At 30.7% G+C, this 27,614-nt stretch overlaps 1 protein-coding gene across 1 annotated transcript in view; it reads right to left on the bottom strand.

Annotated features, from left to right (window-relative positions):
* Nucleotides 1-26,090, bottom strand: part of LOC124543171 (ecdysone-induced protein 78C) — a 59,328-nt gene extending 33,238 nt beyond the window's left edge. The window contains exon 1 of the mRNA XM_047121248.1: nt 25,897-26,090. Within this exon, the coding sequence (XP_046977204.1) occupies nt 25,897-26,020 (124 nt within the window). The 5' untranslated portion in view covers nt 26,021-26,090. The remainder of the gene's footprint in view (nt 1-25,896) is intronic.
* Between the last annotated feature and the right edge of the window lie 1,524 nt (nt 26,091-27,614).

Here is a 27,614-nt window from a genome sequence, read left to right as displayed (position 1 = left end):
ATAAAATAAAGTAAATAAAACGGAAATTAACGATAATAAAATAAACATATTAATGTTTTTGTTACAATTATATAAATAAAGAAAGGTGAAAGTTGTCGTCGAGATGGTGTATGATGGTATAACAGTGCGTTGAGCCGTTTGCCGTCAGAGCACACGAGCCGGTCTTACATCAATCTATACTCACATTATTAATACAAAATTAACTCTGTCTATTAATATTTAGTCTTGAACCGCAAAACCAATTTTAATTAAATTTGGCCATAATTTGAGTCCCGAGATTAGAATATTTTCTTTAATCCACCCATTAAGGGAGTAAAGGAAAGAGGTACAGGTTCAGCTAGTAACTATCAAAACTGGTTAAAGGATTAGACATTAAATCGAAAAGGTATATTACGTGTTTTAAGTGTTTGAGAACGTTCGAATAATAAGCGCCAGTTCATATGTCACATACATTTTGATGTAACGATAAGGCGTCACGAGTATATTACGTAACTCAAACATAAGTATACCACGTGACGTAAATTTCTCAAACTAATAAGGATTTTCCTCTCGTAAACTGGAGCATATTGATCAAGTTAACGAGTTTTGCGGCCTATTCAGCGATATTTCCAACTTAATTATATGATTCCTATATGATTATGTATTGGATTAATTAGTTTTATGTATGGCTAGCGTAGTATTATATATTGGATTGAAAGTTAAAATGTAGCTATAGGGAAATTGTTATTGATAATTTTATTTAATACTTCATTTTAATCTTTAATGATTCAGTTAAACAAGTTATTTTTAGTGAGTTTGATACAATAACTTTAAATTGACGCAAAGGCGCTTACATATACATATATAAGTATTATAAAAATAATTGGTAAGTCTATATAATATACAAATAATATAGAAGATGTTTTTGTCAAACTACTCAACAAATTCGGAGATTATTTTGGCTTATAATATTACTACTTAGTCAATTGTCAAAATAATTACAACGTGAAAATGTACGAGTACGTGCTGTTGAAATAAGTCTGATCTAGAAAAACTACAAACGTTTTATTAACAGTTATTGTTTTTGTAGAAACGCTTGCAAAGAATCCGAAGAAACAATTTACAATCAGACTATAACTTTGACTTAATGAAAAATTTATAACTCAATACGTTATGATACTAAATTCTTCTTGATTTCAGAAATGATGGCTATTCGTAATGGAGATAAGAAAGCTGCGCAGGAAACATTAAAAATGCACGTTACGGAAACACAATTACAAATAAACAATGGGAATGCAATTCGACAGGAAGGAAGTGAGCCAGGCACAAAACTTTCCAGGACTAATGAGTGTAAACTAATGAGTGGCTTTCAAACTTCAGATTGTTACTGAGTAATTTTGGAACGAAAAGAAACTCAAAAAGTATTTGCGCATCCGGGAACTTAAGGCTCTGTACCCTTATAAACTATTCACGAGTCGAAGTCGATGAGAAAGAAGTCTCAGAGAAAAGATCAGGGAGTCGAACGCGGCGGGAAAATTTTAAAATACATAAACATACTTTGTATTTGATGTCCGCCCTGAAACGCAAACTTAATATAGCCTATTATAGGTCCGTATGAATTGTAATTAAGGAACATTAGAAACAAAATAAATGTATTTATTGATAATGAGTTTTGCTTTACTATGTATACGACTTGCTGTTTCTTGTAATTGAAGGCTTTGAAATATTGATGATTAAAGAATTCTTTATTGTGAAATTTACTTCAATACAATATATTTGATTTAATGAAATAGATATGCACGTGTAGGAGAAAATTTTGATACTTAAATTTTGAAAAAGCTACAAATCCTCATCACCCTGATCGATTCGAGTAGTTATAACAAGAAACACATAACGTTTTTAGTGTTTAACCTTTTTAAAGATATATGAATAATCATAGTTTTGAAACTATGACTATAGATATACTTGGATTTGGATCTATGAATACCTACTAAAGGATTAAAAATAAAATTAATATGAATTAATATTTTGCATTTTCACATCAAAAATCATGTTATAAACCTTGAAACGCCTTTGCTATGGTTATAAGGTAATTGTGTTATTTTAAAGTAAAACTAAGACTAAATAAATTAATGTACTTCACGATATTTACCCTAAGTGCACAACAACGACAAGTTGCCATTGACAGGAAATTAAATTCCACTAGAGCGCTCGGCTAGGAGTTAACTGACATTTGGTGAAGTAAATACTATTAACGTGTAGTAGCGTCCTATGTTTTTTTTTTAATAACAAATGTCGACAATCTGAATTGTTCATTTACTTTTAAATGAAACATGATTTATGAACCGAATATAATACTGTATAAGAAAGAAAATATTTAATCTATTCATATTATATAAATACGTTTAAAATATTTTAAAAATTTTCATTTTAAGAACAAAATGTGTCACATATTATTTAATGTATAGTATATTCTCTCATGAGGTACTTTCTAATAATGGACTTGAAATTATCAAAGACTTATATTTTTTATCTAAGTGAAATTGCTTGTTATATTTTATAAAAAATACTCAGAGCACATGCAATAAATAACTAATTGATGCACGAAGATTTCACTGAAGTCACAAAATTATTAAATCACAGCCAATTGACTAGTGTGAGTTTTCTTCGTAAGTAGTAGTAACTTTTCTTACTGTCAAGTAACTTGCTTTTAGTGAAATAGTAATTTTGTTATATTTTTTGAGAGATCAATTATGTTCGTTGCTAAAGTACACATTTTGATCTGCACAATTTTTCACCAAATGAGATATTTTCGCCAAGCGATTTATTCGCCCGTACTGCGCTAATGCATCGTGCAGCACACCTCGCGTAGTTTTTCACGCGTTTATTTTAAATATCTCGTAATACTTCTAAAATCGTTGGTTCGAATCGCAAAAGACGTAGGCAAAATTTATTATTCGCAAAATACAGAGGCATACTTAAAACGATATATGATGAAGCATTAAGGTTAAATCATTTTAATAAAAGGTAAAGAAATCTGGACATTCAAACATACAATAAATATAGCTTCAAGTATATTGAGACATAAATGTTTACCAGTGAATAGATATTAACATTTTGTAATTGCGGGTATTTTAAAATTAACTTATCAAGAGATCACAAATAAATAAAACGGACTATTTTTTATAAAGTATGAAGATTGTATAAGAAAAGTACGACTAAGTATTTATTAGTTTTATCAAAGGTAGTCGATGACTACTAAATGAGGACTCCGCGATAATTTAAAACAATGCTAGCTATAGCTCTATTTGATAAACAAAACTGTCTGCCACATATACGATAATGACTTTAACATACTAAATAATATACTATGTATATAAAACAAGCAATAACTTAACTATTTCTATTTTTGGGTTGTTAAAATGTCGAACACTTTTAAATAATTATTTATTACCAAAGTCTGTTAACGATTTATTTTATCATTTTTTTTGAAGGTAACGCAGGATCTTTCAAATTAAATATTTAATTCAAATACTCGTAAATTAAGTGAGATCAATATTTATGAATAATATTCACAAATACATATATATGTACGACAAGAATATTCTTGTCGTTGTGACCAAAAACAGAGTTAAACCAGTTTGATAGATACAAAGATTATTGAAAATACATAAGAAGATTCCTCGGATCATATCTTCACTGGAATTAGATAGCGCATGTTATATGGTTAAATAATATGGTCCCTACATTTATGAAGGCAGTGGCGCGTAACGGGGACATCCGACCTTACCACTTATCTATAAAACCACTTATGTTAGCTCCGGCAGATATCCAGAATATATTAACGTTTTGAAATATAAAAAATAAGTAAGCTGAAATTGATATATTATGTATTGTTTTCTAATTCAAGTTTGTGTACAGAAATACGAAAAATATGTTTGCGTATTTACTTTTATTATAAACTATACATACCAATCATAAAATTGGAGTGTCTGTTTGTGATATGTAAATAACCACTTTTTACTAAATGCATATGTGCATACACATACCAAATTTTATATAAATTTTTATTTCTTTGTTTGTATGTTTGTTACAGCTAATATCTGGAACGGCTGAACCGATGCTAACACCATTTTCACTAGCTGATGTAATTAGGATTAACGAAGGCTACAACAATTTTTTTTTTTTGTTAAATTCGTCGCAGGCGCATTTACAACAACAAACAACGACAGCCTGTAAATTCCCACTGCTGGGCTAAAGGCCTCCTCTCCCTTGGAGATGGTTTGGAACATATTCCACCACGCTGTTCCAATGCGGGTTGGTGGAATACACATATGGCAGAATTTCTATGATATTTGTCACATGCAGGTTTCCTCACGATGTTTTCCTTCACCGCCGAGTACGAGATGAATTATAAAGACAAATTAAGCACATGAATCAGCGGTGCTTGCCTGGGTTTGAACCCGCAATCATCGGTTAAGATGCACGCGTTCTAACCACTGGGCCATCTCGACTCTCAGGCGCATTTACTTATAAGGTATCCTAACTTGCTTCGCTCTTAATATAGTATAATTTGGGTATAGATTTTTGCTGTTGATTGACTTTAAATATTTTCAGAAATTGTTTTGGAGAATATCTATGACATAAAATTAACTTAGAAATGTCCCAGCTGGAGTGCTACTTACTTTCCTCTCAAATAAGATTTAAAGTTCATCACTATGGAGGTCCATGTGGTAGAAACGCATGTGACATCACATCGAGAATGCACGTGATGATTTTATTTTACTTTTCAAACGGCTTCAAAAAGGAGGAGGTTATCAATTCGTCTGTATTTTTTTTACTCATTTCAATAACATATTGTTCTTCTTTTGTGTTGTTTTTTTTTTAATTCTTTTTTTGTATTTTATTAATTTTATGTTACTTTCTTTTTTTTGTTTTTGTTTGTGGTGTGCAATAAAGAATAATTCATTCATAATTCATATTCATTTGAGTTTTGAACCCGCGATCTTCAGGTACGATATATGTATTCTAATCATTGAGTCATCTCGATGTATCTTTGGTCAGTCATATTTAAGAATTGGTATTTCAATTATATGAAGTAATAGGATGGGGGGAAGTAATAAGGGGGTTGTTAATACGCTTCTAAAGGGATATAATCGTTATGTCCCTTTCTCCTGTAATTATGTGGATCTCTCGTTCCTAAATCAAATTGTACTAATAAATAATAATGTATGTTCATTAGTAGATTAATATAAATGCGTTATTAAGATGTTATCTGTTATCGGATCTGTGTTATTTTCGTGTTAAATGAATTCTGCAGGAAATAGAATCTTATAACTGTTTTTTGAGGTTTCAAGTGACTGTTTACAAACTACATCACTTTAAGACTCAAACGACCAGTCATATTTCGGCTAATACAGACTTTATTTGAATATATACAAAAATATGTCGATGATATTAAGGAAATAAAATATCCACACTTAAACTAGAACTATAATATTTTTAATCGGTGTTAATGAGTCAATCGAAATATGTTTAGATGTCATGCCAAGTTGATATATTTTTTATCTTATGTGATATAATATTTACATAAATAATCATGATGTTATTCTTATAAATGCTATAAGTATTATGAGTTTGGCAAATATGGTTTCGTTAACCTTTTAGAGAAAGTACTAAATATTTAAAGTAAATTTAAATCTCTCAGCAACCTAGTGTTACGAGAGTAAACTTCAATACGGTTTTATGACATTTGATTCTATATCATAATTTATATCACATTATTATTGCATATTATTAATATAGCAGGAGCTATTGAATTTACTTTATTATATACAATTATTATTGTAATTAATTGATCAATAATTTGTAAAACTGTAATTAATATTATTTTATATGGCATAGCATTTAACACTGGCATGTAACACTATTTCTTATTTTAAATATGATTGAGCTGTCATTATAAAACAATTGGACTTTAGCGTGTGGCATTCTAACAAAAGATAGAGAGATGGAAGGATATTTGTAAAACTATAATATTATTTTGGCCATCCCGAACTACTGAAATTACACTAGTTTTGTTGCAATGCATACACAGCTCGTATCCCACATGTATGATATTTGAGGGTGGCATACAGTGAGGGATCAGGATTAGAATAACAATGAATCCTTGATTAATTCGCGACTATCCGCGTGGTTTCAAACGCTACTGCTCCGGCTGCCGGTCGTAGCGTGATGTTATTCAGATTATAAAATTTTGATTTTGCATTATTTCGATTACTTTAATATAAATAAATATTATAAAATCGTACGCAAAAAGATCAAATCCCGAACCTGATTATTGAGCACTTCGAATTAAAAAATTAATAAACTCTTGAGCTTTATTTTTTGCTATGTATTGAGGTTCTTTAATTATACGAAAAGCAATAAGACCTAATTCTATATTAAATTGTTTTCGCTAACAATAGGTCTCGTGTCCAAAGAATTCGTACAGGATTTTATTAGTTCCGTCTGCCATTTTTATCTCCAAACACAATTTCCGAACTTCATATTAAATATACTTTCGCTTTATCGCTGAACTATAAATTAAATATACTTTCAGAGTGAAAATCTAACATATTACAAATATATATATTACTCCTACTAGTACTAAATGAAAAGGTTATTTTTAAATGCCTCTTCCAGTCATTTAAAGTACCTACCTAGGCTACTTACTAATACATTTTTAGTTACTTAGTTACTGCATTCTTTATCCTAAAATATAGCTTACTACTTAATACCACGTATGTACGTGAGTCCCATCTCCGTTATACATAATAGTGTTAATAGATCGCAGATGTATTCTGTAAAGGTATAATATAACGACATGTTTAATAATAGAGTTTAAATACATTTCTTGTATTACACTAATTAATTTTACTTAATATATTGTTAAGCATACATAATTTAATATTATCATAACATAAAACTTAATATAGAATGACGTGTTCTAATTTTTCTCACCTGAAACTTGAAATGTATGCACCAATCGAAAATAGATCTTAATCACTGAAAATAGAGTCTGAACTTCACAGTCGTCTTAGAGAAATTGGATTGTATCGTCAGCTTACGACAGCACTGCGAAGCACAAGAAGGCACTCGACATTGCATCGGGATGTGAACAACTAAATCGTCATAGTGAACCAAGCTCAGCCCTGCATCTGCACCTGCGCGGACATGGCACCGCTTTCTATTGGCACTCAAATTTGTGGAGAAAACATGCATTTAGGTCGGGCGCTTTGCTTTGCTTTAGTAATTTCGATAAAAACAAACCCTTTACCCGTAGACTACATCAAATACATAATATCTCGATTATGTTGTTTTCCTGTACGACTGCAAATAATGAGCTCGCTGATTCAAATATCGAATTAAACGAATAATCATTAGTTATTCTGTGCTTTGTTTTTATTGCATAAAGTTGTTTATTAAATAAGAGTATTAAAGTTTTACCGTGCGACCGGTGCGTGCCCTCCGTACGGATTACTATCCCTGGATTATAACTGTGGCGCGAACCGGAACCAAATTTTAACTTTCCGCCATATCGCAACCGCATATGGAATGCCGTAAATCAAGCCTCAACATATAGATAGCATTAAAGTTGTATGCGCGTGGTCTTATTTTAACGATAAGATACAAGCTCAAGCATGTTAGTGGCGCGTAAACTTTGACTGCGAAAACGAGTGACTTTTACTCCTGAAAACTTTCTCGTGAGACTATGTAGTTTAGTTAGTTTCTACATTTATTGTTTTTGTCATAATGCTACACATAAGAATGTTTAGCTATGGTATTTACAAGAGTTTATATATATGATATATTATGCAATTGTTTCATCCCCAACTTGATAAAACAAAAAGTCGGTATAAATAGTTAACACTTGGGTATTTTAATTGTATCCATAAAACATAAGACTTTTATAAAAAAAATCATTTATTTTGCTTCAAATAATGTATCTAACAAATTCATGGTATTTAAAATCTGTAAATAAATAACGAAACGATTAAACAAACTTTGTGGATTAACACTTACACTACTAAACACAGCGACAAAATGTAAACAAGCTTAATATAATTTAACCCAATAGGCATAAAGCGTCAAAAGTGATTAAATCTTAAACGTTCTCGATGAGCAGTTAAGCTGAAATGTCGAAACAAAGGCTGACTGTCGCTTAATTATTTAAAACTCGACCGGCTCCTCAACTCGAAGCGAAAATGTTCTACTTACCTATGAACTAGTTTAATATTTAGTTTACATACATATTCTCATAACATCGACATTTCTATTTACTCATGTAGGCCTTTATGCAAGCTCAAAGCAAGGGTAGATATCTCATAATTTACATTTAAACCCCAGCAATACTCAGTATTATTGTGTTTCGGTTTGATGTGTGATTCATTTTAGTTCGCAAGGTTGGTGGTGCTTTGACCATGTGAGCCTTAATACTTCTTATAACGCCAATGTATATGAGCAGTAATTACCACTTTCCATTAGGTTCAATTGAAAGTCCATCTATATAGCATTGAAAATCGACAATATTTGTAACTAGTTTTGATTCAAAGACAAAATTTTCTGAAAGAAAACTAAAAATGGATAATCTTTGGTGCATTAAAATATAGCTTTCCTCTTTCCTTATCATAAAATAAATTGAAAATATAAATGTTTGCAGGTGAGATATAATTAAGTTGATAAAAACAAATATAGTTTTCAATATACTTGATTCAATACTTGATTCGATGTATATACATATATGTATGTATATATCATTTTTATATCTATGACTTTAGCGGCTTTTCATGTCCATGTGGAAATTCTAAATTAAATTCCTAAACCGATGCGAATTCGTGTACAGTCACGGATTCGAAATGAACGATAATAATGTCAATACCAAAACCTGCCACTGGATAAATCACGATGCCTCGAGCTACTTGTTTTCAGCATAGGAATATACATTTACACAAGCGAAATATTCCTGTTCCATTTGAAATATTGTACGCTTAAATTGTATTCGTGTTAATCAAGCCATTTAATCTATGCTTTTTTATTTTAGATGCGAATATCTATATTCTTTACGTATTTGATATCACAAATCAAATTATTCTTTTTTTAAAAGAAGGCTTATAAATATGCGTTTAAGCTGTCATGTTGAGGAACTTTAATCGTATTTTATATCGAATAGATTTTTTTTAAATTAAAATATTTTTTATAAATTAATTTAAAGTTTTTTCGAATTACCATAATATTAAAAAAATACAATTGATATAAATAATTATTTATCTTAGATGAAAATCTACGAATATTTATTTGTACTCTACTTTTGTACATTTTTATGGATAGAGTTTATCTAGTAATTAGCGATGTTTTTTCGTTGTGTAAGTCGTTCTTTAAGGGTACAGAAACAGTAGTGAGTATCATCACGAGATAATCCTCATTTATAGTTTAGCAGAAATGTTTCATTTACTGAATCTAGCCGTTTGAAACACGTTTTGTGAAATTCTATAAATAGATTATGGGGCATTGTTGCTAGAAATCCTTTCATAGAAATACAGACAACTGCTTTATTATGTTTGGTAAATTATATAAGTATATATTTTTAGATCAGATATTTTACTCGTATTTTGTGTATAAATCTTAGGTATTTGACCCTAAATATTTTTATAAAAATAAACTCTACATGCGTCAATATCTTGTCACTTAAATTTCTACGAAATTCGATGAAGATGTACTAAATTTTTCTACCTCGGGCTATTAAATCATGATTCGATACATGTCTTCAATCTTTTCGGTACAAACGTTCCAAACTGTCAGTTTTTGGAAGAAATATTTTTGAGTCGTACAGCACGCACAATAAGAATATTAACAATAACGTGGTTATTCTATAAAATATGCTAACACACATTTTCCAAACCTTATGTTCCAAAACCATCTCCTTAAAGGGAGAGGAGGTAAGGCCTCCAAAGGCCAATCAGTGGAAAATTTGCGTGCTGTTGTTGTATCTTAATAAATTGATAATCATTGATAACAATCGTTATTCGTTCGTTCGGGAGATGCTCTAATAGAGAACGACTTACCAAACAAAATAGTGGATATGTAAAATGTGGCTTAAAATCTTGTAAAGCAATCAAGACACACAAGCGAATAAGCTCAGTTAATTATAACGAATTGATAGTGGGCAAAAAAGAAATTGTCAATGTTCCTGACATTTAGTGAGTTCCTGGCATTTCAAATCCGTGCGTTTGACTCTTGTGCTCACAATTACATCGGTTCATTCACCCTTCACCGGAACAGAGTAATACAAAACATTATTGAATCGTCGGTAAAATATCTAGTTTGTTTCACTTAAATAATTATTATTTGTTTATTGTAAATAGGTCTCACAACCTTGTTGGTCTAGTGGCTAGTGTATAGGGTTGCAGATAACGAGATCATAGGTTCCCAAGCTAAATAGTATTTTTTGTTAGGAAGAGTTTTTCCTGTCTAAACTATCTGTGAACATATCAGTGTCATTCCATTACGAGAGTTAGGAAATAGTAACTGATCTGGGGGCTTAGACAAGGTAACATCGCTTCATAGCGAAAAGAAACTGAAGTTCGCTATCGTCTCTGAGATAACGATAACAATTTCCTAGCCAATGTACTACGACTGTCGTGATCGTTGTGGCGAAATTGATATTCGCTAAGAAACGAATATTTAGCTGTCATTACATTATTTTAATACCGATACAATGTTTTTTAGCAATCATTATGTATATTTTTTTTTAATAAGCTGGTTATGTCAAATGAATGTTTAAAAAATATTTGTTGAATTATTTACGTTGGCTCAGTTATGGAATAAAAATAATTGTTGTGTAGGTAGGAATACTTCGTTGGATTATTGAATTGTTGCCTATTTTTTTAATTTTTACTAATTAAGAGACTGCGATAAGACTGTTCGACTATGTTGTTCAATTGTTAAGACTGCTCCTAGTTTTTTTAAGTGTTAATATTAGTAAGGGTCACACATCGATACAATATATGTAAGAAATTTGTAATCAGTAAATCTAGCTTGCGCGTTAGATTATGCCCAGCAATTTATTAGTTTTATTGGATAATATATTACCTACGTATAAAAAATTATAAGGTTTACTGTTAATTAAAATATACTCATAAATAAAAGTTTTATTCAAAATCTTTATTCGGTCTAAAAAAGGCTTTTTTTTCTTAATCATTAATATAGCTACATTCTTCTAACCAAAACATTACGCATATCCTTGCCTCGAATGAACTCATTTCCATCGTCATTTGTGGTGGTGCTTTGTCGCACAGAATGGTCTTCATTACCTTCAAGACCACTGGCTGGCATGTCACTCGGAGGTGGTATTCTAGCAGCTACTGCAATGTTGTGTAGTACACAACAGGCATTGGTTATTTTGCTAGCCATGTCAGGGTAATAGTGAAGAACTCTGAGTCAAAGTAAGTTTATTTAAGTACAACAATCAACAACATTGTTCTCACAAGCACCTTAAAACACTGTTAGATTCCTAATATATATAATTTTTTTAGCTTTATTTCCAGGGAAATTTCAGTGGATCCTTTTAATCTAGCATGATCTTTTAGGTCGTCACATAATTTCCGAAATGTGTCTTTGTTTAGCCTGAAATGTTGTATGAACAACAACTCTGGCATTTCTTCAATTGTATCCAATTGTCTTCTTAATGTTAATCGCCTTTGTCGCTTCTGCCATTTGTTCTCAATGTGTGCAGCACGCAAAGAATGTTTTTTTTACTATTTCAACTGATAATTATTAAACATGCCTAGTTAAAATATCAGCTGACGAATGAAATCGGCCATTTTGTTTCGATATCTACAGCATCTTTGTATTCGCTTCGATAACTTTTTTGACAATCACGATCGCAACGAAGGCGAACAAAAAAAGTGCTGCTTGTCTACGCATTTCTATTGTAACGTCATGGATGACGTTCGATAACTATTCGCTAATCTATCGTTTCGTAAAGAATTTTAACATTGTCTACCAATCTGCGATAGCGATGTCGACTGACCACGTGATTTAACGCGGCTTATGTCAATCCCATACATTTTGTTCTTTTCTAACTTCGCTATCGTTTTTTAAATGTTACTTTGTCTAAGCCCCCTGATATTTGAGGTGTGGAATACACAAGAGTAATATTAATAAGTAAACAAAATATATCCCGAATATTCGCAAATAAAAACAATATACATCACAATAAGATTAATATATTGATTGTGTGTACAGTCAATATAATATATTAATATTATACTGGAGAATTAATTCGCATTTCTGTACGTATTCTATGAATTCACGCACCATCCACCCCATTGATTTCTGTACAGTTGAAACAGTTGCGTGAAAACTTACGATAGGTGGGAAACGTGCGAGATATATCATAATTGCTTACAAAAAATTAATGAGGCATTACACCGCGTGTATTAGCTAGTTGAATATACAATATTCCAACGACTTTAATATTGCTAGCGAAATAATTATATCACAATAATTTATTCATAGATTTATAAAAACAAATAATTACTTAAAAGTTAAGTATTATACTATTCAACACAAGAATATATAGATGATAAAAAGTGCGGAGCTAAAACTTGATAAGTTGCAGGCAAGATGTCGAAGATCTCAAATGTTGGAAAAGAGTAACTACTAAGCTTGGCGGTCCATCAATCAATATAATCTACATTCCGAACCGGTGGTAGTTTTATTTTAAATAGTTTTGTAAAATTACGATTTAAAGATGCTTGTAAAAGCATTCTTGAATAAAATTTATTTTGATTTTGATTTCATGAAATTAAATAAAGATAATTTGCTTAATTGATGTATTTCTGAAGGGAGAACCAATATTAATCGTATGTATATTAATATATATAAAGTGACATCAATTCAACCAGCGAAACCTGAGTTTATAGCCACATATCAATAAACAAGGCATATTTAAGCATTGAACTATTGATTTTCAAGTGGCTGAAACATATGAATATTAATCAAAAATTGCGAGTTCACGCCCGGGTTTCACATTTAATGGTTTTGGACATGAGCTTGTAAGTACTTGGTACAGTTATCTGTCACGTGTAAATCCACCAATTTACACTAAAGCAGCGTGGTGGAATCACAAGCCTCGGAGAAAGGCTATCTATAAAGAGGAGGCCTTTGTTTGTGTTATTGAACAATTATCTTAATGTTATTCTGGTCACAAACCTTACAGGGAAATAATTGTGTTTGAACTAAAATATCTTATATTCACACAGGCTTTACAGGATTAAGGTGACATATTACAGGTCTAGTTTGTCAGTTGAACTCAAAGCTAGCACCGGTAGTAAATCGAATAAAGTGTCACAGCCGTGCATATAAATGTCAGGTGAAGCGAACTGCGAATCTTATTATTAAATAGACGGCTGACATTAATTCGTTGTATACACATACAAATGACATGAATATATTATTTAAGCAAAATATTCAATAATATTGTTAAATATTTTGAGTTTATTGCATACTCTCCGGCCCCATCGCTTGGATAAGAAGAAATGTGTCTTCGTAGTAGTTTTTTATGAATGAAAGTTGCAATATTTTGTAAATAAAAAAAAATAAATAAACCAAAGTTATTATTACATAAGTAACGACTATAAATATTTTAGTAATAGTTGGAGTGACTTAGAGAAGCTGACCACTGTTTAAGTTTATACTCATATTTATTTTAATTGTGTAAGTAAATATTGTTTAAAATGTGAGGTGCCATGAATTGTGTATTGTGTAACTTTTTAACCGTGTATTATGTAAAATATATTTAACGGTACAAAATTAACCTGCAAATAGATCTACTATTAAATTTTCTAAGTATTTTTACCAACGACATCCTTACGAATCTACAAAAAAATATTCATTATTTTACACATACACAAATATAAATTATAGCTCAAGTAATCGAAGTTTAGGAAAGTTGAGAGTAAAATAAAAAAACCATATATAACACTAACGTAACATAAATATGAATAAAAAACATGAGTTTAATTTATTGATTACATATTGTACAACATACGTACCATTTAAAACAGTTACAATAAAACATACAGAAATATAAATTATAAAAGTTACGTCCAAAAGACAGTTATATTGCAAAAACGTATTCTATTCACATCGAATTAATTGAACCATGCGTGCCCCGATAGCAGCCATACCGAGTGCATTCAATGGCGTTTACAGTCATTTCGGTTCGTAGACATAAACTGCATTCTATATTTCGTATTTTTATACGTAGTTTTAGTAGTAGTAGTCGCGTCATCAGGTATTACTTAATGATTGTATAAGCCCGTTCTAAATTCTTACGAGTATGTGTCCAGTCACCATTAAATAATTTAATATAAATCTTTATATAGTTTCGGCTAAAACGAAAAGGACTATGGTTTTTTTTGCGGATTTACGATTTCTTATACATTTTTTTTTATGACATAGGTGGCAAACTAGCAGGAGGCTCACCTGATGGAAGGTGACTACCACCGCCCATCTACATCTACAACACCAGGGGGCTTGCAGGTGCGTTGCCGGCATTTGAGAAAGGAGTACGCTCTTTTTCTGAAGGTTCCTATGTCGTATCGGTTCGGAAAAACCGCCGGTGAAAGCTGGTTCCGCAAATATAGTAGAATAATGTTTTTTTGTAGGAAGATATTCTGATAAATATAATACTTAAAACCATATGTGACTTTCCAAAACATAAAGTGTAATTTTATTGTTTACCTAATCATATTATAATCACGCTTAATTTGATGGCTGGGTTTTGTACAGGCCCACCTGTTGGATCTCATCAATTACTCCATCACCAAAAAGCAATAATTTGTATTTCTGCGTTATAATTATAAGGGTGAATGTACTGGTGAAATTAAAGGTACAAGGAACATGAGAGATTCGTATGCATGAGATGATTCGTATTTTTAACACTAGCGACATCTATGGACGATAATTATCATTATAATTAAGAAGTAACTGATACGTTCTAAGATTTGTTAAGTCTTCACTACTATTTCCTTCTGATTTGCAAATTCTATTCTCGTTTTATTCTTCATCACAAAAGGAAACGAGATAAACCGATTACCGAATTTAATAATTCGTACTTATGCAATGCTATTTATATACATATGACTTTTAGGTTTTCAATACTAGTGATCATTTAAATATTTATACAAGACTAGTTAACAACGGCAGACGCCGTCTTGTCTGACTTATTTTCACAGCGATTGGTTAAATGCTATAGAACTTGATCTGTCGTAGCGCTTTGCTGCACAGAGTTATAACAAAATGGGTACTATAAAGACGAGTAAAATATTTTTATGTTCGAACTTTAATGTCACTTATTCAAACAGTGTAAACTATAATTAATTATGAACAGATATGCCAAGACTCATTTTATGATATAACTAACGACCCGCCTTGGCTTCGCACGGGTGCAATGATGATACTAAATATACATACTATTATATATACATGCACCATTTGTTTATTTATGACATCACATAAGAAACTTCGTAAATTGTCAGCGTTACTAAAAACATTCCTCTCGAATCACTCCATCTATTAAAAAAGCCGCATCAAAATCCGTTGCAAAATTTAAAGATCTAAGCATACATAGAGACAGACAGTGGTAAGCTACTTTGTTACATACTATGTAAAGATAAATGTATAGATTAACATTGAACACTCATCGAACAACTCGTAGCGGTCATTAATTAGCGTACGAATCCAAATCTAAACTTCAAGAACTCCTAATATCAGCAAGTGATAAATTGCAGACGGGGGCAATTAATTTTCGAATCTCGCCAATTCCATCATCCGAGCATATACCATTCTACATTGCATAGTTACATGTAAATTTCGAGCAGCCATATTTTCCGTTACCGTAGGACTTATCAATTGGAAATAGGAGAATGTAACAGGAACGGTTAAATAAACAGATACCGCAAAATTGATGAATTCCATACGAATCTAACTCAGTTTATTTAAAGCATACATATCGAATATCTAGTCAGACTTCCGTTTTGTCTATCTGCTCGTGGCTGCTCGATATTTCCATATCGTGATACATTCATAGATAAATTTATACACAATAGTTACCAAATCTATTTTTAGACGATTTTTTTTTAGAATTGATCCTCATTTAATTTTAGGACATATTTAAGTAATATTTTTATATATAGTTTCATTGTATACAAAATATATTAAACAATATTAACACATGATAGGAATCATTAACCCCAGCCCTAGATTGTGACCCACTTTCTCGGGGTCATTCTTACACCATATAGATGTCTAGGTTAAAATGCTCTTCAAACATGTAAATGATCCACATATTGAACAGAAGTTGATGGTAAATCAGATTCGCTAAACAGAAAACCCTGTATTGATATGAACTATTATACAAAAAATCTACCAAATAAAAGGAGATTTAAGTTTATACTTTGATTTTTCCTTTTCCCACTGCCGTAAGTATATTCGAGTATAAATACAAAATAAGTAAATTCGTAAAAACTCCCACAGACGGGTTGAGGACGTCTCAACTCTTACGAGGAAGGCTTCAGGTTTTCCCCACACACTTTAAAGAAAAAAATGATTATTATAAACACAAATTAAGAACATAAAAAATTAGTATTGCGAGGCCATTTAACTTATCTTTCTGTTCGTCTAACGTCTGTGAAATATTAACATTTTCCTGCAGCTATATTTACTAAAGTGAAACTTACTGAAATAATTCCACCCTGTACGTAGGTATACACTTAACTAAATAAAAGATGTAAATTAGGCAGTTATTTTTTATATTAATATTAAATGACTATGTGCAAATTGCAAAACGTTTATAATAATAATATATACTTTTAATTTTATTAACGATGACAAATAAACTAAACTACAGTTGTTGTTTATATACATAATCATGTCGTTTATGTACATAATATAATGTCGTAACATGTCGTTTATATACATAATATAATAATAATAAATTATATTTATAACATTAAAGAATTAAAACCAAAGAATCGTCAATTTGACGAATGTATTTGGATATATGATATAACCAATTATTATATTTACGAAAAGATCATTTAACATAAGAAATAAAAAAGATTGATGATTTTGAAGAGGCACTTAATTCGGATGTTTTACGAATTTTACCGAAGCTACATCTAAGCTGTGTCGCAAAATTCGCTATATTTTCCGTACACATTTTGGATGCTGAGCCAATGTCACTCACGTTCTCATGATTAGTGGGGCATCGTAAACATAAGATTATTAATCATTACATACCCTTATTTGTAATTAGTAATGTCGTAAATAAACAAATTATGTAGTATATTTAGTTTAAGTATTACACCTAGTATTTCTAACAGTAAAAATTTCTATAGGCGGTAACATTTATAGGCCACCTACCTAAAAACATTAAAAAATATCAATAAAAGGAAACACACAATAGTTTAGATATGATAATAAAACGCAACGATAATGTTTTGATAACTTTTACCAGATATCTGATCGTGTGTTAAGGCCCACACATGCAAAACGTGACAGTTAACAAAACGATCTCCTGCCTAAATATTTAATGTGCGTCAACACTATTAAAAAAAACCTTACAATTACATACAACAAACAACAACAACAGCCTGTAAATTCTCACTGCTTGGCTAAAGGCCTCCTCTCCCTTTGAGGAGAAGATTTGGAACTTGATCCACCACGCTGTTCCAATGCGGGTTGGTGGAATACACATGTGGCAGAATTTCTATGAAATTTGTCACATGCAGGTTTCCTCACGATGTTTTCCTTCACAGCTGAGCACGAGATGAATTATAAAGACACATTAAGCACATGAAGAAGCGGCGCTTGCCTGGATTTGAACCCGTAATCATTGGTTAAGATGCACGCGTTCTAACCACTGGTCCATCTCGACTCCTACAATTACATGAGAGCCAGTAAATTACAACTACATGAGAGTCAGTAATTCAAATATTTAAATATTTTCCTCATTTTGCCAAATTTTAATATAATTGCCTCTTTTGCTTCCCTGCTGAGCTAATTTTTTTAAAGGAAAAGGACTTTCTCCTTTAAAAAAATTAGCTCAGACTTAATTTAAAAAAAACCTCAGCTATTCCAATACGCGTCACCGATATGAATTGGTTTAGTGGTATTGATATGTATGATAATATCATCCATCACGTGCAGGTTTCTTTACGAATTTTTCGTTCCCATCAAATTCGAGATAAACTATAAGAACTAATTACATAATTACTTTAAGTCACGCAGCAATATTTTAATACCGATAGACGAAATATTGATTGACCTTACAAATTGATAGAAAACTATTTCAAACAATGTATTGCCCTTCAGAATATTTTATGAATTGTGATAATTATGAGTCTATCGCAATAATATGTATCTTTCCATTGAATACTATTCTTAATGCATGTCAAGTTTAAAGCCTTCTTAAACACAATACTATCGCAGTTATTGTTCTGTGTACTAATGGATTATTATACAAAATTATTCGATATTATTCGTACAATTGGCAAGGGGGTATCTTGCTAAGGGGTTTCCAATTGTATTCGTTGTACATCTAATGACCTTTCATTTCACAATACAATACATATTGTTACGAAAATGAAATAATTTACAAATTGATTCTAATATTTCGAGTGGTTGTTTTAAGCCAATTATCACTTTTCCACAATAGAGAGATAGATCTTTCTCAGACTCTTCGATGCCCTCACTTAACCTTTTATGTGTTTTATAGTCAATTACATTAACCATTATCTACTCATGGATCAATATTACTATACTCAATTACTAGAAAAAAAAACATTTTCAAAAATAATAACTTAAAATGAATATTATTCACTGAATCTGAAAAGGTTCTTTTAAATTTTTGTTTGGAGTATCCACTTTGTCGAATATTATTTATTAAAATAAAACCTTCGTAATAGCAATTTACTAATTTTAAAAAATCATGGGCTATTATAATTAATGGTATAGTTTAAGATAAATAGTAATTAACTATGTAATTAGGTATATATGATTACTTGTGTACGCATATAATATTGTATGAGTTCGCATATCTTGATGACAAATGAAAAATGATATGTTATCGACACCCAAACTATTTTATAATGCGTAATTCTATACTGAAAGCCTAATTAGGTTTTCTATAAATTCGAATGAATTGTTATTTTTTATTAATTATTTAGCTATTTTCACTATTAACGTGATTTTTGAATTGACCGTTGAATCAATGGTGTGGTACAGTTTGTTGATTAACTTTTTACGAGCTATTTGTTGTTTCAACAAGAATTTGTCCTTGACAATTTCTATATAAATGCTATCGTTTACAAATTTTTCAAAAATATTTTTTAATAAAATATATGTATATTAACAAAATATATTTGACGCGTAAGTATTTATAGGTACGATATTTGCCAATCATCTAACACCTTTCAAAGTCTCTATGATATTGTAAGGCTTAATTAATCTGTAGAAGAATTAATAAATGGGCTATAACTGCACATGCTCAACGCCCTGAGCTGAAGTGGTATGAAGCTAATTATAAACTCAATAAATTAACACACTCGCCGTTCCAAGTGTTATGGGAAAAGTAAGTTAACAACTTAAAGTAATAACAAGAACTTTTCGCGTATGGGCAACCAAACAGTTACCAACTTTTATTTGGCAATGATGCATCTGAGATATATGTAACGTTTATTTACATAAGAGTTATTAACATAAAGGCTTTTATTATATACAAATAAATAATTATTGTACAAGTCATGAACCCATGGAATGGTGGCATGCTAGCAGCATATTAGCTTTATCATATTAATTCGCATTTTTATGAATGATTTTTCATAAATTTCACTAGAGCGAGCTTTCTTGAAAAGACCACATTCGTTGCCCAAAGACGTTGTCCTTTTTATACAACCTTAAGGGGGGCCAGTGGTCAAAATTTGACAGTATCTTATTGCTAATAAAAATGAGACTCATACCGAAACAAGTATACTAAGTGTTGGCAGTAGAATATATGACGAGTTGGTGGTATCTACCCAGACAGGCTGAAATAACATTGCTTATTTATCATTACATTTTGCTATAAAAAGTTAAAATATTTTTAATACTGTGCATTTTGCATATTTGATACTTAACGCACGTGTATATCAATTTTTGAATGTCAGTTATTGCTCTGTTAACATTTCTTTAACTAAGTGTTACATATCAATAAACATATCAAGTTTTTCGCCGCAGCAGGCATTTGGAAATTGACACAACAACACAAGCGTGGATGTTAGTGTGAGTTCAAATCCTGCTGAATCATTTACGATATTCGAAATAATATACCTAGTCTCAATGAATAATAATAATATAATATATAATTGTATGACTCAAGTTATTTAGTAAGTATATCTGCTTTTTAATGAATATAATGATGCGTTTCCATTGAAATGGTCGGCAATTTATTTATCTGCAATGTTTACATTTCTATAGAAAATCACAAGCAATTGCACTACATTATTTCGTAATTGTAGGTGACTTTCGTTACATGTGTATACAGAATAAATAAACATTATTTTTTTAAAGTAAACTACATGGCAAACATTTTAAGATTTTATGCAGAAATGTAGTTTTCCGATAGAAGATAAAACTATCAGAGTTAACATTGTAGGGATAAATAGTGCTCTCAAATAGTACTTAACACTTTCAAGGGCCCTAAACTTGAAGTACATTTAAACGCTCTTACATCTTAGCCGATGCAGGGTTTAAAATATAGTTGATTAAACTGTAATTTTTTTTACTTTATTTCCTGAGTTAATCTCTTTTCTATCTCTTAAAAACAATTATTTTAAGTTAAATGTATTAATTTTCAACAAACAAAATGATATCGATAGCACAGTCAAGAGACAACGCGGTTCTTTAACAGACACACAATTTTATGTGCTTATTTATTGTTTATTCCAAATAAAATTTGAAGAAAACCTGTGTGTGATTAAATCGTTCAAAATATTCGTGTGTCATATTGATTCTATTAATAAAGACAGGCTCGCGTCATATGTTATGTAATTTATTATTTTATAATTCTCTAATTATAATAAAATAAAAAAGAATTAAATTTTAGTCTACTACAAATTGTATATGATAAAACCACAAAATTACATATATTATATAAGGAACCCAAACATTGTAATAAATCGATAGGAATCCTTCATACAGTTGTTTCTTAGCGAAAACGACCACATTAATTAGGAAATTTCAACTACAATAATAAGATGTCTACCTTTTATTGTAATCGCGCTCTTTCAATTCTTAAATCAAAATATATTATAATAATAACCTCAAATCGTTCCAACAAATTATTTACGAACAAACAGTTAAAGAAAACTTTAAAAAGCTGATACAACCTAACGAGTTACACTTAAGTTTGTATCTAACGTTCAAACAAAGACTCGGCGAGTCGAGCTAAGTTGGCTTTGCAAGACAAATTTCAAGTCCCTAACCTAAGATAATGTGAAAGTCGGCTGGTTCGCTGGTAGGGCGACCGAACACGTCTTATCGTCTTGCATAACGCGAGGCCGTTGAACCAGCTCCCCGCACCTTCCATCACCTCTCAGATTCGCTCCCAAGCGGAAAACAGATTAATTGTATTACGTGGCCAATTTGTTTACTTATCTGTTTCAAATGTTTTGTTCTCTACGCCTCTTCCGAATATTTTTAAGTAATATTATTTTATATTACTATTTCTTCCTTTGACATCAATCTAAAGATGACAACAGCTTGAAAACTATTTACACTTTTTGTGATCTAATTATTGATATTAAACTGTTTGACGTTGTCAATTACTGTTTTAGGAGATATAGATATAGTACTTAAGTTATAATAAGCTCCTTTGTTTAAATATAGTAAGTAATAAGTTTATTTATATTCTTTAATATCCTTTTCAAACCTCGTTAGATCATATCGTCGTTATTTGTGGAAGAAAGGCTGTTTTGTGGAAAAAAAAACTCGTTCTGATTATGCATAGAAAAGGTTCTACATTAGAGAATAGTATACAAAATGTAAGATCAACTAGTGAAGACATAATTAGCGTTTTATGCGAACGTTTTTAAATTAGGTTAGTAGTGTATACAAGAGGCGTCGTGAAAGCCTCGACATTCTTGAAATTTGCAACACAATCTTCAGAACAGCTTTAGCGGGTGACATTTGTTAAGAAAATTTATGTCTTTTTGAAATTCAATTTCGATTCATAAAATAACGTTATACTCGTTTATGTAGCGTTTTTAATAGAGATACTAAAACTGACATAATAAGATACTTAATCGTATTATAATAAAATTATTCTAGGTGCGAAGCTGTATAACCGATATATTTCCTTTGTAATCTTTTTTTTACCCTGTAAGCATGAATTTAAATATTACCTGTTATAGGTCAGATAGAGTGTTCAAAGGGATAATCAATATAAGAGATGTAAATCTCCAAAAGCTATTACGTGATGGACTACAGTGTAGCGACCGTAATGCTTATGATTTCAATAGCCTTTGAATCATTCCAATATTCTGTAGGAATTTATTTATTTTTCCATATATCATGAGTACATTACTTATTTTTAAAAACTTAATTTGCTACTTCTTAAATAGGCTGAATAATAGGAAAAAAATTAAAACCAAGGCTACAAAACGTATTCATGTATTTATTACATTTTTACATATTGAACCTACAATTTTAAACGTATTTAATATTATTTATTATTATTAAAAGTCATCAGAAATATTTTCGTAAAATAGAATTTAAATGACGATATTTAAACCGTAAAGAATCAGTGTCGCGTAATCGACTCGCTCTTTGCTTTTGAATTTTTCTTTCTAATTAAGAGATCTCATGACGAAAACAAACGGTATGGAATGAAAGGAAACTCAGCGAACTATCGCTATGTTTCTTTTAATGAGATTTCCTTACTTCTTATAATGAATGTCTTTAAAATAATTTCATACCGCAAACATTTCCTTAACATGTAAACAAATAAAACGCAATTTTGATTGGTTAAATTTCGATTTCGACCAATAGCTGATCCGCTGAATCGCAAATGTATGGTTAAAATAATGAATTGATGTAATTTGTCAACAAGTCGCAATAATTTGACCGTGCAGTACGGCAGCGCTGTTACGTTAACAACAAAATAATGTAAATCAGTCTGGTACGCTTTAATGTTGGACTGTTAAACGAATCCAATTAAAATTCCGCCCCGTTAATCACATCACCATATAGTTACGCAAAATCCAAAATGAAATATGTATTGTTTAATTTAATATCTATTGCTAATTTTGAATTTAAAAGAAGACACGCACCTTGTTTTAAATTTCTAATTATGTATTTGTGATTGTTCTTCTGATTTGTATCAACGAATTTGCATTGGAACAGGCAAAACTTTTCTTTGAAATGCCTTGCAGTTGTAGGATATTTATTATTTTACTAATATATTTTCATCAAGCTTACTTGTTATCTTATCAATTCATTCAATCAAATTATATACGATTTTGTATTCGCTTTTATTGATTGACTATCACTACGCGCTCCATCTGCTTTTTGTTTTATTATCTAAGAATCTTATGGGTCCTATTACACAATGTAGTGTAATATTATACAGTGAATAAAATAATATAAATTCGTGATTATCTATTAAAGGTTGGTTTTACTCTGTTGATGTACATGACTCTTAACCATATTTCACTATAAAATAAAACTAACAATTATTTTTTTAAATGTGTAATATTTAATTAAATAGTTTTATAATTGGAATAATTTCGTTTGATATGCCATTTCTAAAACCATGAATGGTTCACGCTTTATAGTAACTTAATGCACTTTTGCGTTTGTGTTTAGTGCATGTAGAGTTACAAGGGGTCAAGATCGAATCTATGATTATTAACGATTTGCGCAAGTCCAAATAGAAACCATACTCTTGTCATTGACTCCATCGGTGGATAAATAATACTTTGTATTAATATTTCATGTCTCATGGTTATTGAGCCAGTTTCGATAGCGCCAGGGAACAGGGACCAAGTCAGGAGTCGATTATTAACGGCTGATGCCACTTTTAAGATGATATATAAGAAATTATAATTACTTCTTAACAGGGCCGTATTTAGGGGAGGGCAACCGGGGCAACTGCCCTGGGGCCTCCACATTAGTGGGGGCCACAGTTTTCAACAAGTTAACAAATACCGAGATTTTTTAAATTATAATAATGTTATTATTTAATATTTTAAAAGTTACCGATACAAGTAAATAAATCATAGATTACTGATTGAAATAAAAAAAGTAATTAATTCATGATAATATAATTATTAGGTTGTTCACGCTTCTGTTTGTCTAGGGCCCCCACTGCATTGTGGCCCGGGGGCCTCTAGACCTTTAAATCCGACTCTGCTTCTTAATGTCAATGCATTGACGATCATAACGACTTAACATCGCATAGTCTAAATGACTGTCAGCTTTGTCCTTACAAATATTAAAATAAACAAATTTGTTATTATATTTTGTTTTTAAATGCAATAATTTTAAAATTGGTTAAATTAATGGATAGATACATCCATATGTAACAATGTCAAGTGAGTGACTGTTGTCATTGTCAATGACTGTGAGTATAATGTGGTGAGTCCTATATATAATACTATTTAATGTATTTCGTTCGTAATTAGGAAAACAACACGATGAAAGCTCTGAAATCTTAAATGCTTTACATTCTTCTCTATAAAGCGACAGGCAGTTCTTCTATGGAAAATAGAACCTGCAGTTTTTTCTTATGCTCGCTCTTTATTTAAAACCAAAATAAAGTTTCAACGAATATTTTGTTTGTTCTTTGATAAGCACTAACAAAGCAAATACCCTCTATTGATGTATAAGGTAATTGACAAAACGAGAATAATATTAATTAATTATTTTTTCCTTTCTTTATATTATTATAATATATATTTTTTTAATTTATTTAATGCTTGCCTTATTTTACAGAATTAAATAAAATGTAAATTATGTGGGCAGAGTGATTAACTGTTAATTAAATGAATGCAGAGCATGTTTTTGTTATTTACTATTTTGGCAATTTATCAATATAATTATTTTTATTAGTGGAAAAAGTCTGTTATCCTTAAGTTTATCTGAACATTTTCGACACAGTAACTGGTGATATACATATTCTATTACACGCGTCTATTTCCACAAGTATGAATGCGGAAACTTGAATACATAATGAATGCCGAAAACGATAAGTGTTAGAAATTCTGTGCAGTTTTATATTCAAAATACGATCGAATCATAGGTTTTATTTCAGAGCTATTCAATCGGTTGACATTTAAATATACGAAACGTAATGATAACCTTAATTAGGATAAAGTAACATTAATTAGTTACAAAGCAAAATATTTCTTAAATATTTTATTGAATTTTAAGTTATTCTGTCTAAGATTTCAAACAAATGTTTAAAAAAAAATATTTTTCTAAGAAAGAGTACGAATATATACTTATATAAATTTTTATAGTCATATATTTTGAATGAATTTTAACAATAAAGAATGCAGATAATATCTAAAGAAAAATTGTATGGCTACATTACACTACATACTTTTAAATAACAATAAACATCAAACAAGATTTATATATTTATTTTTATTAAAATTAAAATAACATGTTATTTATGTTATATTATTCAACACGTAGGGTTAATGTATTGCAGAAAGTATTTAAAAACGTAGATCACAATAAATATATCACTCACTGAAGCTATATTCATACATACATACATACATACACATCTTAATATGATACATAGCTTAAGTAAAACACATAACACACCTTGTTTCGGCTGTGGTGGTTGAGTTTCTTTATCGAAAAATGTGAGGGCAAACTCGTTCGTCTCGATGTTCAAGGGTTGTGGTGCGCGAACGCACGAAGCGGGAAGACCGCTCCACACGTCCATATTCCCAGCATACCGAAAGCGCACAACCGCCACGTTCAGCGTTACAACGCGCACTAAACTTTAGGTTCGATCCCAAAGCTAACCAGACTACGCTACCGGGCACCGGCCCACGCGCCGAGCTCGCCAGTGAGAGTTATTCAATTTTATACGGACTTTTTTCCAATTATGCTAAGGCATTTATATGCCTTGTTTTAGCTCTGTCTTATGACTATATACTTTTTGATGAACAAAATAAAAAATATTACATAATATGTTTGATGATTATAAATCCCTCTGAATAGATGTACACAACAGGAACATGCATAGTTATATATCTAACTTTGCGAGGATTATTTTCTTTCTCTATTTATTATATAAATGAACAGTGATCGCCAACAGGATAACTAAAACTGCCGCTATTGGACTGAGTTTTGATTTCGATTTTTTTTATATAGATACAGACAAAAAAGATAAACTAGAAAGTCGAGTTATCATAAATTAAATAGTTGATAATAATACATATATCTCTTCATCATCAGCATTGAATTTGCTTAGCACGGCTATCGTAATTTGATGAACTTTCTTCTCCTGGCCATTTCTAGTCCTCCTGCCTTGGCTCAGGTAAAATGCAAAGAGCCTTCAATGAAAAATGTCTATGATGCAATGGAAACATTATCTTTTATGTCGGGAAAATTAAATATTTTTTAGTTCTTTTATGGAATATGAGACAGTTCTGAACTACTGTTTTATTTTTTAAGTGAAGTGGCTCTATTATCTATACCTACTATTTTTTTTATTCATTATTTTATGTAGGTGATTCCAATCATCTCATCAGTTCGAACAATCTCAACAATCTCATCAGTTCGAAGCCGAATTTTCCTTGTAAAGTTTTTCTCGTTACATAAAGCAGTCTTAAAACTTTAATTATCGTAAACGACAAACTTATATCGAATATTCTGTTAGTATAGCTTAGTGCTTCTACGCTGTATAGCTTTTCATTAATATTCTTAGTTTCGTTGATACTGGTTTTTAAAAGCCATAGCTGCTATATTTTGGAAGATGATATCAGTAAATCTCTAAAAATACTCATACAGTGATTTGAAAAGGCATTTTGAAGATTTATAAAAGTGTACTTCTGTCTATTTTTATAAATCCTTACATGGAATAAGCCGTTCTTATAAGACCTTTATATATGAATACTTTTATTTCCTCGAAATGTAAATCTGATCTTCGTACAACGAAAAGTATTGTTCTTTAATATTTCCATATATTATAGAGAATAAAATATTAAAAATTCTAGCAAAATACCACGAAATGTTTAATAACACTTTAAATGACAGAACTCGACTCATTAAAATATAATGCAGTGGATTTTTTGTTAAATTGTTTATAAAAAAATAAATATAAGTAGATAACTTAAGCATAAAATTGTCTGTATATAAGTGCCGTCGGGGTGAAACCTTCAAAACACTTATTGAATTTCAAGCTACAATTTGTAATTCTTATAAGAGCGCTGCTGTCGGTGACGCGAGTGCGGCGGCGCGGGCTCACCGAAATATACGGTTTTTTCATCAAAATACATACCTACATATTATGTTAACATCTATATAAGTGA

The sequence above is a fragment of the Vanessa cardui genome, chromosome Z (assembly GCF_905220365.1).
Source record: "Vanessa cardui chromosome Z, ilVanCard2.1, whole genome shotgun sequence".
Lineage (NCBI taxonomy): Eukaryota > Metazoa > Arthropoda > Insecta > Lepidoptera > Nymphalidae > Vanessa > Vanessa cardui.
This window is presented reverse-complemented; position numbering and strand designations above follow the sequence as displayed.